The sequence below is a fragment of the Cygnus olor genome, chromosome 5, assembly GCF_009769625.2.
Source record: "Cygnus olor isolate bCygOlo1 chromosome 5, bCygOlo1.pri.v2, whole genome shotgun sequence".
In the NCBI taxonomy this organism is placed as follows: domain Eukaryota; kingdom Metazoa; phylum Chordata; class Aves; order Anseriformes; family Anatidae; genus Cygnus; species Cygnus olor.
Window position 1 is genome coordinate 54,160,660 of NC_049173.1, and position 14,980 is coordinate 54,175,639.

General features: G+C 37.0%; 1 protein-coding gene across 47 annotated transcripts in view; it reads right to left on the reverse strand.

Moving 5' to 3' along the window:
- Window positions 1–6,466: 6,466 nt before the first annotated feature.
- MADD (MAP kinase activating death domain) overlaps window positions 6,467–14,980 on the reverse strand; it is a 67,982-nt gene continuing 59,468 nt past the window's right edge. For 22 of the 47 annotated variants that reach the window (XM_040558095.1, XM_040558089.1, XM_040558082.1 and 19 more), the window contains 4 exons: window positions 14,846–14,854; window positions 14,520–14,589; window positions 9,656–9,702; window positions 6,467–8,010 (listed from right to left, as the gene is read on the reverse strand). In XM_040558095.1, the coding sequence (XP_040414029.1) occupies window positions 7,903–8,010; window positions 9,656–9,702; window positions 14,520–14,589; window positions 14,846–14,854 (234 nt within the window). In that variant the 3' untranslated portion in view covers window positions 6,467–7,902. The remainder of the gene's footprint in view (window positions 8,011–9,655; window positions 9,703–14,519; window positions 14,590–14,845; window positions 14,855–14,980) is intronic. The other 25 variants (XM_040558096.1, XM_040558090.1, XM_040558091.1 and 22 more) reach the window with 3 other exon arrangements.

Consider the following 14,980-nt stretch of genomic DNA (forward strand, 5'->3'; position numbering starts at 1 on the left):
GGGCAGCCCGGTTTGTCCCCATCAAGACATGGGGACACGTACGTAGAGCGGAAAGGGGTAAAAACTCCACGATCCCTCGCAGCCGGGGCCAGACGCGGCGCCGCGAAATGGCGGCGCACCAGCCCTCTCCCTTCCCGCGCCGCGCTGAGGCGAGGCGGCACGGCCCGCAGCGGGACTCGCCCGTCCCCTTGCGAAGCTCGAAGCAGGTGGAGCATAGAAGTGATGCTGCCTTCCTCGCGCTGAGGTGGCAGTACTAAAGGAAGTCGGATTTAGGGTGTTTTTTTGCAAATAAAAACATGTTGTTTAGTTCATGAGTAATATCTGTCATGTCCTTAACGCAGTCAGCACTCGACAATGTAAATGCCAACATGCACACATGACAGGGAAAAAGAGAGACGTACGCACAACTGTACCAAGATCAGAAGATTACCAGGTGGATTTATCACCTTAAAATTAGATCAGTTCTGTCATAGTAACGGGGAATATTTCCTCAACGTTGCTTTTTTGACAGAAGAGAGCCCAGTTTTTGTCATGCTTGGAGAGCACAAGCAGGTTCAGTGTGACTACACTCCTGTCATAAATCACACACATGGCATATTTCACATTTTTCCTTCACACGGTAACTTTAAATGGATTTTAAAATAAGTTTCCAGGAGGCCCCTCTTGGTCTGAGAGAATATTACCCAGGCTTGTAAAGCCTGAACAAAATCATTGCAAATTGAGTGTGGAGGATTAAGGTAAGGGTTGCTAGATTTCATCCCATCCCAATGGAATGTTTAAAAAGGCATAAAATGCCTTACTGGCCTTGAGTATATCTTCCTGTTCCCTCTACAAGAGGGGATAAACTTTATCTGGAACCACGCCGACAGCATGAATAAGAACAGGTACAGGAGTAGGCCTGTTAGTACCTCAGCACTTCTGTTTCCAACCAATTAAAAAAAAAAAAAAGCCACAAAACTGGGCTGCCAGCTTGGCTGGTGTTTAATACTGCTACTCTGCAAGAGGCATCAGGAATCTTTACTGATTTTTTTTTCTAAGCTTATTATATGAAATTATTTATAAAAATTAAATTTGACTCATTGAAGATTACAGTGAAATGTCAAGAGGTCAAATGAGAGCAATAAGATGTTGATAAGATGGGAAGAGATGTTTTTGGAAGTTAGAAAAGTCATTTATGCTGCCTTTATCACAGAGTTTCTTTGAAATAAAATCGTTATACATGTTTAGGAGAGACTTTTTGTCACTGTCTTAGAGCATGTTTAGAAATAAAGCCATTCCTGTCTCCTTACAAATGAATTTTTTAAGAACACTCTGCTGAGATTAAAAATAGCCCCACTGATACCTTTCAAGTGCCCCTCAACCACAGAACTCTATATTAGGGCAACAAAGGCTGACAGCGAGATATCCTTCACTTGTCTTTGAGCAGGGTCCATACAGCAGTCTGCATAAGTAATATATCTTAAAACAGGTTGAACTGGTGAAGGTTTAAAAGAAACAGATAAGAATAGCTTCATTCTTGAGGTCCTTATATGGAAAAAATAGTCTAGCATCTGCTTCTTGTGCTAGGCAGGAGTGCTGACAACAAGCAGCCAAAAAAAAACAGATAACTATCCAACTAGCTATGAACACATTTCAGGTTTAATTCTGTATTGGGACAGCATTACAGGTGAATGATACAAAAAAAAAGTGACTAATCCATATAAAATATCTCTTGATGGGAAAATTATGAACATTTATATGCATAAATGTTGGAAAAAATAAGTGGTAAGTGTGCCTCCTTTTTTTCCTTCACCATGGAAAACCACCTGACCTTTATCTTATATTCATAATGGTGTATAAAACAAGTATTAGGAAAATCATACGTAGTTGTAACTGTTTTGCTTGGAAGTATAGACTGTGGGACCCAAATACATTAGGTCAGGATGTAGATAAAAGTAATTTAACCTTTATGAAGGTTGCATTTGCTTGGTATCTGTCATAATGACAGATAATAATTGCTCCAGTAAACCAGGTCTATTAAAGCATGATCACAAAAAAGATGAATTACTAATGTAACTCTCAAATATGGCTTTGTTGTTTACCACTAGTTTTCGTACATAAAAATCAGAAGAAAAAATAAAAAAGTGAAGAATCCAGGATTTTCTTCTACTTTGGGTCGTGTATACATTGCCTTAAAAAAAAAAAAAAAAAAAAAAAGTAGATTTTGACCAGAGAAAAGTCTTCAAAAATTTCTACATTCAGAATGCATGACACTTCTCTCCTCATCACTGAAAAAATGTTAACAACTTAGACAGTTTTTGAGGTTACAAGTCTGTTTTAGACCAATTTATTTCTAATATCAGATGAAATGGTTGAACAGTTTCCAAGACATATAAGGAAAAGCTGCTGCTGGGAGCCGTAGCTGATCAGCAGAAAATCTTTTCTGTTCCCTCAATAGCACTCTTTAGCACTCCACTGCAAACAGTTTCATTTTAATGCAAAAGGAGTAAGAGCAGACTGAGGCTGAGGGATGACAGATGATGAAAGGAGGGTGACAGAGAGCTTGGTAAGAACGGGAGAGGGGAAAAAGACTGAGTGGAAGTTGGAAGAGGACAGAGAAAGATGAGCAAGAGAGCATAGGCCCGGACTGCTTGTGCAGAGGCTGGAACATGATTTACACACCATGATGGTCAGAGAGGTGAGAAGAACGGATGAAAAAACACTAAACAGAGAGAGACATCTGATGAGAAACCAAGGTGTGGAACTGAGAATGAGTGGCTGAAGTGAGTCTAGGCCAAGAAATTAGGTGTGGGAAATAGTGAGGAATCCAAGAAGGGAAACTGTAAGAAAAGCAGGGAAACTGTAAGAAAAGGGTAGGAGAGACCGCTCTGACACCCAGAATGCTGTGGATAAAGATAGGTGCTCACTGGCATTATTGAGGGAAAATGAAAAGGCAAAAAAGAGTGGAAGAAAAGGAATGGAAATACAGAACCAGAGTTTTCATCTACTTAAAGGAAGCAACTGTTTAGAGCTTTACTTGGTGTTTTTCCTGCTACCGTTTGTTCCTTTTTACGTACTGCTATTTTAGGAGAAGGGGATTTCTATTTCTATATAGGTTCCTAAACCACGTTTATCACTATAGTAACTTGTAAATAGAAGCAACACTACTTGCCCTTGGCTGTTGTATATGTGGTTCTTTCTTTGTAGGACTGCTGTTCTGGAAGAAAATTTGTCAGTGCTAGAACTGCTACTTCTCAGAAGTTTCAAAGCTTTGCACACATGCAACCAGAAAACTACCTTATTACAGTTATTATAATTACAATTATACTAAGCACAACTAAACAGAAAATCAACTTACGATTATACTAAGCTTGGTGTAACCGTTGAGCTGTTTTTTATCATATCTGAGCACAGAATCTGCCTGAAAGAGGTCCTCTCTTCTACTCACCTGCACTCAAACCTCATTCATCACCAGCGTAAAGCTTTCAAACCTTTGGATACAGTGCTGGAAAGAGCAATCGTATACTACTATTATTTAAAGCATCAGCATGTTTCTACTGTTTTATTTCTACTATTTTATTGAATATCAGCACTAGGAACAGCTTTAGGAACTCAAAACTCTTGCTCACACTGAACATCCTATAAGAACGTTATAAGACAGGGCTGCACAAAAAGCCATTGCAGCTAGCAGAGGAAAAATAACCCCAGTTAGCTGTTTAGAAATGTCTTGTCCTTGTGAGAAGCAAGGCTGGCTAAAATTGTGAATTCTGGAAGAGTGAGATGCTTTTTGGCATTGCCTTGTGTGGCCACTTTGCGTAAAGTGGTTGTTTCTTGCTTCTATTCCCACATCTTTAGGAGCTAGGAGATGTTTTTCACCAGAACTTTGCTTGTCTAAGAGCAGTGACTTGGAGTTCCTAAATACCACTGCTGCAGTGCAGAAGCCATTTTTCTCACAGAAGCAGGAACTCATTTCACAAGCAACTTCTTCTAACTTCAATCCATTTGGCAATCAAGGGGAAGTGGGATCTAAATATTGCTCTCTGTGAGAATTAGATATTAGATGATCTTTAAGGTCCCTTCCTACCCAAACCATTCTATGAAGCTGAGCTTCTATTTTCATTTAGTTCTGAATTCAATGGTAACAGCAGTCTATGACACAGGGGCGAGTGGCTGGTTTGCTTCCATTCGTTATAAGCAATATTAGCAATTGCTTCCTTATTAGTGATATATTCAGTGGGAACCAAAAGCCCTTCTCTGGCATAAGTAGCATGGCTCTAGAAATATTTTTATATTTAGTATATTTATAACATAAAGGCTCCTAAGATGGCTTAGAATCATAGCCACATTTTCCCGTCCACTCTGATCACTAAGAATTTTAGCTGGAAACTAAATTCTTCATAATTTCCATCTACTAGCGATTTAGCTTTTGAGTGCCCAGAAGAACATTTTATATGTTATCCTACAAGCTCTTCTGTGGTGAAAGTGTCGAAGTAGGAGGGCCAGGTATATCTGAAGCTAGGAATCAGGGTGTAGGAAGTTTTTACAGTAGTTTTCTTGAAGAAATGAACCCTTTCCTCAACATTCAACTTCATGTTTTTTCCAGAGATATCTGTGATTATCACTTAGTAAATACCACCACTGTGACACTGACTGATAGTCACCTTTAATCTTTTAAAATTTAGGTCTACTCATGTTAGAAATAAACACTGCATTTACAAACAAAAACAAAGGCACCTTTTTGGAACAACACAGTGAAGATCTGCAATCCCAAAGAAAGATAATTAGGAACTCCAGCTCCATTTTGAATAACTGCCAGGAAGACCAGTCACAAACATTAATATTTGCAGAGAACGGTTACTGGTCATTCTGAAAACTCAGGACAAGCAACTGCCTTAAGGTTTAAGGCAAGTTAATCAATCTTTGTCACATAATTAATGTATTTGCTATTTATGTAAGAGCCTTGGAAATATCACAAGTGTTAAAATAAAAAGGTTGTCAGCTTAAAATATTGTAACGCTAAGTCACGGGCTCCTCCTAGTGGTAAAACTGGTAGGTTAAGCCATTTTGTTCCATGAGTATTCCTGCACTATTTATTACTACCAATATTCAGTCTTCCATTTAATTTTGGAAGGCTTAGAAGCCTCTAAGTGCTTTATGGCTATTAAGGAATTCTTACCTAAAGATCAAAATAAGTAGGACATGACAAAACACATGCAAATTGCTGTAATTATTCTTTTCCTCCAAAGAAAAGTTTACATACCTTTCAACATTTAGGAGTGATGAAGCTAAGGTGGAAAGGATAGAAGACTGCGTTCTGAAAGACTTACACTCTTAGGCCAGTTTTAAATGTGACCTCCAGAGCTGTATTAGATTTCCAGAGAACCGCAATGAGTATTTAGTAGTGAAAACACTGTACGGCATGCCTTTATCTCAGATGAATGTGCTACATTCCCTCAGCAGAACACCTGCCAAGCACAATTACACATCATCAAGTACAAGAAAGATTTCATACATTTCAAGAATTTCTTCAGTTGCTCTCACCTGAAGGCCAAAACCCCGTGTCAGCCCATTTGCAGAGTTTGTTACTGATTCTTGCCTGTGAACAGCAATCTCTGCAACTGTTAAGCCGCAGCTTTCTGTAACAAAAATGCTATTGAAAGGGGCAGGAGGCAATTTTTCTTATAAGGCCCTTCTAAGTCTTACTTGGGACCGAAGTTTTTCATCAGTCTATAATGCATGGCTCCAAAAGATTATACTTCATGATTTTCAGTCACACAAAAATACATCCACACAAAGACAGCTCTTACAGGGGAAAAAGGGTGCTGTAGACAACAATTAAATGCACAGCATCAATTGTTACTTAAAACCTTATTCTTCTCTTTATAGTGGGTTTGAGTGTGTCAATAGGCCTGCTAACATAATATTTAAAATTTTTAAATTAATATTGTCTACCTAAATGGGACCCAGCATTGCAGTTAGTGGAACATTTATGCAGTCTAACATGATTTCAGTCTTAACTGAAGGATTTCAACTTGTAGTATAGTACGATAAAGAACACAACATTTGCTAAAAATTCCAGTATTGCCATAAGAAAACAAAGTCTCAAAAAATCAAAGAAAACAAGCTAAATTCAAGGTTTGTTAATTTTAGTTTTGCTTTCTTACTAGGCAAGTATGAAAAATCATTTATACTTTGCTTCTATTTGCATGTCCACAAACAATATATCAATAATTCAGATGTGTATGTTATTCCTATGTTTTTCACTTTTTTTAAATACAAATTACATGGATGTTACGATAGAAGAAAACAACAACAAAAATACAAGTTTCAACTGCTGATGTGGAAAGAAATGTAATTTTCTGTATATGGTTTGCTCTTTTTCATTATTTCATGTATGTGTATGTTGTGTTTTGTATATAACTACATTAATTCCAGGGTAAGTTGCATGAATAGAAAAGCTAAAGCACAGGAGGATGAAAACAAGTTGCTGGTTGAATGACATTTTATTTTCACATTCAGACAGCTGTACAGTTTCTATAAATAGATGTGGTACTGTAATATTTACATCTTTTCCTCACCCATTACTAGTTTATTCCATTCAAAATGGTAGAGACCCTGACCAAGCCAAAACAGGGTTATTTCTGGGTTCATTTACTCAGAATCCTATGTCAAAACGTACAATACATCAGTGTGCATCAGAGCATTCTTCCAGGTATTTTACATGTAACATTATTTTCTCCAGACAGTCTCTCCTCGCAGCATCCTAAGAGCTTTCCATACAAGTGCAGTACATTTCAAGAACAAAATCAGGATGCAAGAAACATTCATATTCAGTCTACTTTAAATACGGAATGTGATGGATAATTTTAACTGAAGGAGTTTCATTATGCATTAACCCAGTATTTGCGAGATTCCTTGATATACAAGTACAGATTGAAAAAAAAGCAATAGCTTAAAAATTTTGGAGACCGGATAATCCTTTGAGCTTCTGAGTATGTTCTGTACATTGCTATAGAAATATCTTATATAGGATATAGTTACGAACCCAGAATTACATTGGTTTGACATGTGCTTCTGCCAATAATGTTTTCAAATTTTACATTTCCATTTTCTGCCCCCTGCAATTAACTGCTTTCAGTAGTGCTATATGTATCTATTAACTATACTGCTGAGATGTCTAAAAATATTATCTAAACTCCCATCTGAAAATCCACATAATTCATGGGGTGTCAGGGTTTTTCACAATATACTACCTTCAGAGTTTTTCTTTCTCTCTCTTTCTCTCTCCTTTTCCCACTTGAGAAGCAGTCATCTCCACAGAAGGAGCAATTTAATAGCCAAACTTCAATTGTCACGTGATATTTTAAGACTATAGTAGCTAAATTGTTCATCTCTACCAAAAGGGTTTGAAGAACTATGTGACAAGAACTCCATGTTGGTGGGTAAAAATGAACAACACAGAAGGAAAACAATAAAAACGTTACATTTAAACAACATGCAGGACCAGACTGCTTCCACTGTGCACATGAGAGAATTTGAAAGCAGAAGCCTGCAGTTGTAAAGTGATAAATTTGGAACAAATACCACTAGAAACAAAAAAAAAACAACTGAACTCAGGCTATGTTAGCCACCTTAAGAAAAAGGGAATTCCAAGGAATGGCCAGAGTAGGTCACTCACAGCTGGATGCTGATGCTCAAAATTGTCTGATGAACAGCTCTTATAAAAACTCTGTTAAGGATGAATTCAGAAGGAGACTGAGCAATGAAGTCTTAGATTTTTCTATGGGGAAAGACTTGCAGGGTCATACATAAATAATCAAGTTCTCACAGATGACAGCAAAGTGAGATCCAGTAACTGCAGTAAAAATGGGAATACTGCAGCACGTCAGTGTGCCGAAGGATAGGTACTTCCCAATATCATGATCAACTGGAAACTGGCCGAGGTGGTTTGCTTTTGTTTTCTGCCTCTTTCCCACGAATGGCAGCCACATAAGAGAAGAGACACAGCACGGAGTAACAGATCTCATGAGCCTACGAGAAGTTAGAAATGGAGATAACAAAATTCAGATGATTTAGCATTTTATAAAATCCACTGCACATTTTGTATTCTGTTGTATGCTTTCATGGGACAAATACTCTTGCTACAAACAAAATTTGGAATAAGTGTCTCATGCTACTTTCTAACTGAAATAGAGAAGACAAGCCTTATAACAAACAAAACACCTTCGGGATAAAAGTGTTAATTGCTTGATAGTATGAGTACTCATAATTTTTAAGACTAGTACACTAAGTAAAAAAGTTGGCCAGTGCTTTAGCAAAAACATTCTACATATTTGCTTTTGGCCTGTTGCATGAAGTTAAAAGCATTTTTCTAGGAGGGGTCGAAAAAACTAACGAAAAAAACCTGTAAAACTAAACATCCAATACTATACCTTGACTCAATGAGATGGTAGGATTCTTCCTTATTCACAATGGTTATCTTTTTATGCTCAAAAGTACAAGGACTGGTAATCCCTGTTATCTGTTAATCAAACCTAGTGAATCCATGGCTAACAAAAGCTGGGATTTTTTTTTTAATTTAATATATATATATATATATATATATATATATATATTAAAAAACAACACCCAACATTGCATGTTTCATACAAAAAATACCAAACATTTTTGTCACTGTCTTAGAGCAGAGGCTTTCACATAGCATTAGTAAGATTTACAAATAATGCTTTTAAATGATTACATCTACTATTACTTAACAGAAAATCCTTGTCTAGCATGCAACTGGCAGCACAATTCAGTGAACGTAAGACAAACTCAGTCTATAACCAAGTTTTAATACTGGCTGTCCTGGTGATCTGAAAAGTTCTTGTCCTGTATACTGAGGCTTATATTTACCATCTTTGTAAAGGTAACATGTATGACAGCATGCTTTGTTGTATTATAGGACAAGCTAAAATGCTTCTGTAAATTATCATTCGTTTTCATTGAACTGGCTTGTTAAAAAATACAGCTATCTGCTTCTTAAATTACATATATTCTAGGAACATTGTTTATAACACATTTCTTCCTTCTTCAAGTATCTTGCTTTTTTTCCTCCTTGAAGGACTGTCAGCTTCCATGCAATTACCAAATGTATACACCACACTACAGAGAAAATAACTGAAGAAATTTCAGTTATGATGATAATCATTGGTGTCTGTTTCTTCCTCCTAGGTACATATAAGCCTGATTATTATCTCTTGTCTCACTGCTTACTTTCATGAAGAGAATGGAATTTTTCATAAACTCAGATAGCAATCATTTTACGCCCAGGAATTAGTTTCCTTTTCCATCTGCTCTGTGGATTATGGATTGTGTTCTGCACTGTCTTCAGTTTAACAGTTTCAATAGCATATTGTGCTGAAGTTAAAGATGCAAGCTAGCTGGTTTGGCTTATCTATTTAGTGAAAGAGACCACACTTTCTACATTACCTGCGAGATTCTCTGGTGTCATAGGAACAAGAATCAACAAGTTCACAAGGGTTTTAATTAAGGGAAGGCAACATAAGAGAAGCTTGTGCTTCACTGCAGTGTTAGCATTGCAAATCCTGCAATCTCAATGCAATTCTTTTCTCCATGTGACAATATAAAGATATATCCTCTAAAGAACTACCAGAAGGCATTGCAGTTGACTCACCATTGGCGTCTTGTACTTGTGGCTCACCACTTCTTTAGTTTCAGGAACTAAAACCGGACGGGCAAGAGACAAAACAAAAAGTTCAAAAAACGAGAGGAAAAAGGGAAAGAAATAGCACAATGTTCCCATAGGAAAGGGAAGGGATGCACACAGACAGCAGGTGCAGGAACAGGGCATCTCACTATCCCTCACTTCTAGATACTTTTTTTTCTCTTTGCCTTACATTACACGTCCTTGACGATACTGGTAATGTCATAATGAATTACTCAGGTTGGCAAAATATTTCATTGTCTCTGTTTGGAAAATCACAATAGATATTTGATGGTTCTTAAAGACTCTGGCTTTTCTAATAATACTTATTCCTGCTAGCCAACAACATTAATGGCAAAATATGATCAATGCCTACTGCAATGGAACAAACCAAAAATTCCATAGGAGTTTGTCAGTACTTGATTCCCAAAGATTTTACCCTTTAGATGTTTGAAACCTTCCCTGCTGAATAACAAATCTCAAAAGAGCTGTTTGACACTCTGGTAGTAACCTAGTGAAATCCAGAAGAAAAAAAAAAAAAAAAGGAAATTAGGGAGTTGTGTTTTTTTTTCTAAACTGGAAGACTGTTTCCCGTCTGTATTTCAAGAGTTTCTCAAAATAGTCTTTTTCCTGTTTAGGACGTGTGTGTTTGTTCATTTTAACTTGACATACTCACTGAAAATGTTCTTTGCTTTTGAACAAATTGCCTTAAAATAAAACATGGATTTCAGTTACATAATCCTCGTAAAATACCAGGCTCTACTTGTTTTCCAGATTTTATACAAAACGAGGATTAGGGCACTGATGAAAAATCTATTATCCAGAAAACTTAATGTTGCTCCCTTGCACTGCCTCAAACTAACAGTAAGAAAGAACATAATATAGCTAAAGAACATAATATAACTAAAGAAAAATTTGCATTTTGCTCTCACTGTGGAATGCATAAAAAAGTGAGCTGTAACCATCCCATCAGTGTGCATTGCATGCGAACTGCGCCTTTAACCTCACACTTGGTCTACAAATATTGTTGTGAACAGATACCATGGGAAATCACCAGGAGAGAACAAAGACCACATTAAGAACATACAAATGGCAAATTTTAAATGTTAAGATCAGCGTAATAACAAGACCACCTTTGAATACTTCCCTTCCAGAATAGCTGAAATTTGCCATGGGATTTCTGTATCACAACAAAAAAAAATTTAGAAGCAGTAGTATAGAAATTATGCAAAACCAAATCATACCAGGTTCATAGAGGAAGGGTAAGTGATTTATTACACACTGTACTAATGACAAGAAAAGAAACAGAGGCAGATGAGTTCAGTATGAGTAACTAGGAAAAATCCACAACAAAGCCTATCCATGCAGATGTCATCTTTTTAACTATATGACACAGCTAAATGTTGGAGAGGGAGACAGATCACGCTCTAGGGGGCCAAAAGTAGGCAGTGCAGACTGGGTTTGGGAAGGTACTCAAAGTACAAACCAGTGCCTACCAATTCTAGTATGTCATGGTATTGTCATTCCTGAAAAAAAATCTAGTGAAAAGTATAGAGTATGATTTTAAGAAGTAGTATAATATTTGTTTGATTTTTCAGTTCTGTTTCCTTGGAAAGATGGCTGTTACATTAATGACTGAAAACAGGGGAAGTGCACACCCAGGCTGCACTGCCCCAGTGATACCAGTAACTAGAGTTGGGAAGATAAGGAGGTGCACATCCAAGCTACCTTACCCGTTGGCACCAGATGTTCCAAATTAACTCCATGTCACCAGGGGGTAAAGGTGGGAGTGAGGCTGGTGCACAGCCAAATAGGGTAGGATTTTTACAGCTGTGTAAGTCTCACTGCCCACTGGATAACATATAACTGTTCATATACTCTTCAAAAAGCAGGAAGGGAAAGCTGTAAGGACCTTGGGCCACAAGGGAAGGAGAGAAGGGAAACTGTAAAGTCTCGTATCATAACTGAGAATAGGAAGAGAGGGCACAGGAGAGCACCTAGGCAAGGTACCATCTTTCTCACTTTGCAGTCAATAAATTGCCTTTTCTTTAAGTACAGTACTCCTTCACAGTCCTTTCAGTGTGGAAAATTCTCCTGAGAGGACTGGGTTAGGAAGAATAAAAAAGTGGGCTTGGATTTACACCCACAGAAGTCGAAGCACTACCACTGCAGAATACAGAAGGGGAAAAAAAAAAAAAAAAAAAAGCAACCCCACCCAAAACTCAAATTAAGAGATTAGCAGAAGTACTTTTCTTCTAACATTAAAACTTATTCCTAATGCTGTTAAACTAAGTGGATGAAGGGAGTACATTATTAAGCACCATCCTGCAGCCTTTGGTCCTGTGAATGAAAATATGGCACTACCATAGAATGAGTTCAGGGGACATCACTTTACCTGCTGGAGAATGAAGGTTTTCATAGTAGCCGCGGTGAAGGGGCCACAAGAATGTGAAGCACAAGTACACAGCAGTAACTCAAATTCCAGAGGGAAGAACCTCACATTTCCTCACCTACTTTAAATCTCCATTTCCTGTTGTGGGCAACAATTCCTGAACATCTCTTTGCACCCTGCTCTGAAGTCACAATTCCAATTTTCATGCTGCCATATAAGCCCAGCGTTACACAGACTGACCTTTAATTTCCTGACATGTCATAGCTACAGTTGGAGCACTTACGCTTCACAGAATAAAATAAAATCCTGCACTGAAGTATTTCCCATCAGACTGGAGTATGTTTGGCACGCTCCACCTTTCTAAGAGAAGGCACTACTTCAGTATACTCTCTCTATAGTGAAATCGCATTGCAAGGTTCACAATGTTTAAACACAGCTTTATAACTTCATTTTCAAGAAGGCCATGCAACCTTTTAGTGAACACTATCGATTCACTTTTAAATTAAAATGTTGATTTCTTTTGAACAGGACAGACAGACACGTCTTCTCATCTTTTAACAATCAAAAGAGCAGCCCTCAGATAATCGCTCAGTTCTGCACTACAGGAGAGCTTAGCTTTTCTGTAACATCTGTCTTCCTTTCTTCTGTTTATTAGCTGGATGGGCAAATTGTAAATCTCATTTAGTATCTTTAAAATGGTTCTTGTCTGTGACCTCTATTCTGGGAGTAGGGTATTTTTATTTTATAAGTTATTTAATTTTTCAGCTTTTGCTTGTAGCATCCAACTCCCAATTTTGTTTCTCTTACTTCTGAAAAATACCCTTCCATAAGTTCCTTATCATACATCTAGATTTTACAGTAGCTTCTTCATTTTTCTGTAAAACAACATTTTCTTTTCCTTACGGTTATTATTTAGGGGCTAGAAGTTGTATCACAGAGTCATCAACAGAAGTTGATTGGGAATACATAAAACAAACACTTTCTTCTTGTGCAGTTTAAATAAATTTTAATGAACACTTAAGAGTTAAGAGAGAACTTCGGGTCTCCAAAAATGACCCGAGATTCATTTCAGATCCAATCTCTGTTCTTGGAAAAGCTGAAGCCATGGTTTGAGCTAATTTTATGGCTTTTGAACTCTCATAATTGTAAAATCCATCAATAAAGTTTTACCACCTTAAGCAGCTTCTATCAAAAGTAAAATCAATCATGTCCATTAGGGTAAAAACATGATACTAAAGGAATATGCAACCATATAATGCAGACATCATCGATCATTTAAACTATCAGAAAATTTTCTAGTGGTTAAATTCATTAATCTGATCGTTTGAACCATGCACATTTTCAGACAAGGGGAAAAACTGTTCACAGTTCGAAATCCCAAAATTCTGAGAGATTAGATTCATTTATGGCAAAAAACAAGCAAACAATAATTGTCAGAAAGGTTTTATAATTTGAATACCTTATAACTTTGTATCACCAAAAGGAGACAACACAGTATTCAGGATGAAGACATTAATTCCAGCACTCTCATACTAAATTTCTTTTACATCGTAAGAGAGAATCCATCAGTCAGAACCTTCTATTCACAGCACCAAAGAACAATCAGTCTTGGTAAACGGAGCTCCAAATACAGATTTTGATTAACTGCCAAAGTATGCAAAACTGTAAATTGTATCGCAGATAGGTGGAAGAATAAATCAATACAGGTCTGGGGAGTATTTCAAGAGAAGCGTATGTATGGATAATTATTATGGAGAGCCGCATCTGAAGTCACTCTTTCTTTTTTTCAGACAACTATTTAAGTATAGACTGACTGACACTAACACTGAATAGAAACCCAGAACTTTCCCCAAACTAGACTGTAGGCAGATTATAGATAACGGCAATAACTCGCCTAAATGACACAAATTCTCTACTATCCTTAATCTTTACCACTCTTTGCTAGTTATGCTCTGAAACAAAAGCCACACACAGTCTAATGTGCAACCTTACAAAAGATGATCTAAAACAAAAATTAAACTCCACACAAAGCGAAGGAGAAACTTTTAGCAATGCTTTTTTTTTGTAATGAAAGCACAGTATTGAGAAAGATCGACTGCAAGTCTTGCTTAAAAAAAGATGATTTCCCAGAATCAGAAAAAGGAACATACCAAAGAAAAATCTTATACAGATCAAAGATTAACTGCTGTTTTGTTTGCTTCACAAAACTCAGAACATCTTCTTTGTCTATTAACAAAGAATACCTAGGCCACAAATCTTAATATGATGAAAATGAACACACAAATTTTTACATTGTCACTCATCTCCCTGTTAGGCAACTTCTAAGTGCAATCTACATTCTTCTTCTATTTCTGAAACTGCAGTGTAACTCTGAATCTGAAGATTGGAAATTTGAGTTACTGCCATGTGAGTACAGACCTAATATCAAAATAATGTAATTACCAAATTCCTCCAGGACAAAGACTCCTCGCACAGTATTGCACTTTTTAATGTGATTCAGCTCTATGAAAACCTACAAAAACAGGAGAAAAATAACACAAAATTAGTAAGTTTTAAAAAAATTTAAAAAATAAAATCCAAAGTTAAACAAAAACATCACCATAGCAGATACAACCTGAAGTGTTGTAGCATACACTACCAGTTCATTTACAGTTTAATATATAAATAAAGGGTGAAATAAATATTCAAAAGACAAACTTGCCACAATGCTAGAAATCAACAAATAACTTAAAAGTGCTAAGAAGCGAAGACAGCAGAAGATGAAGTACCTTCCGCTCCTTGCAGGAGGAGAAAGCATGGAAGAGAAACGAAGGAGTTAGTAACTCTGACATATCCAACAATGCTACCCCTTCAGGCACTCAAATGAGTTATTGCAAAAAAAAGAATACCAACACACCTGAAAT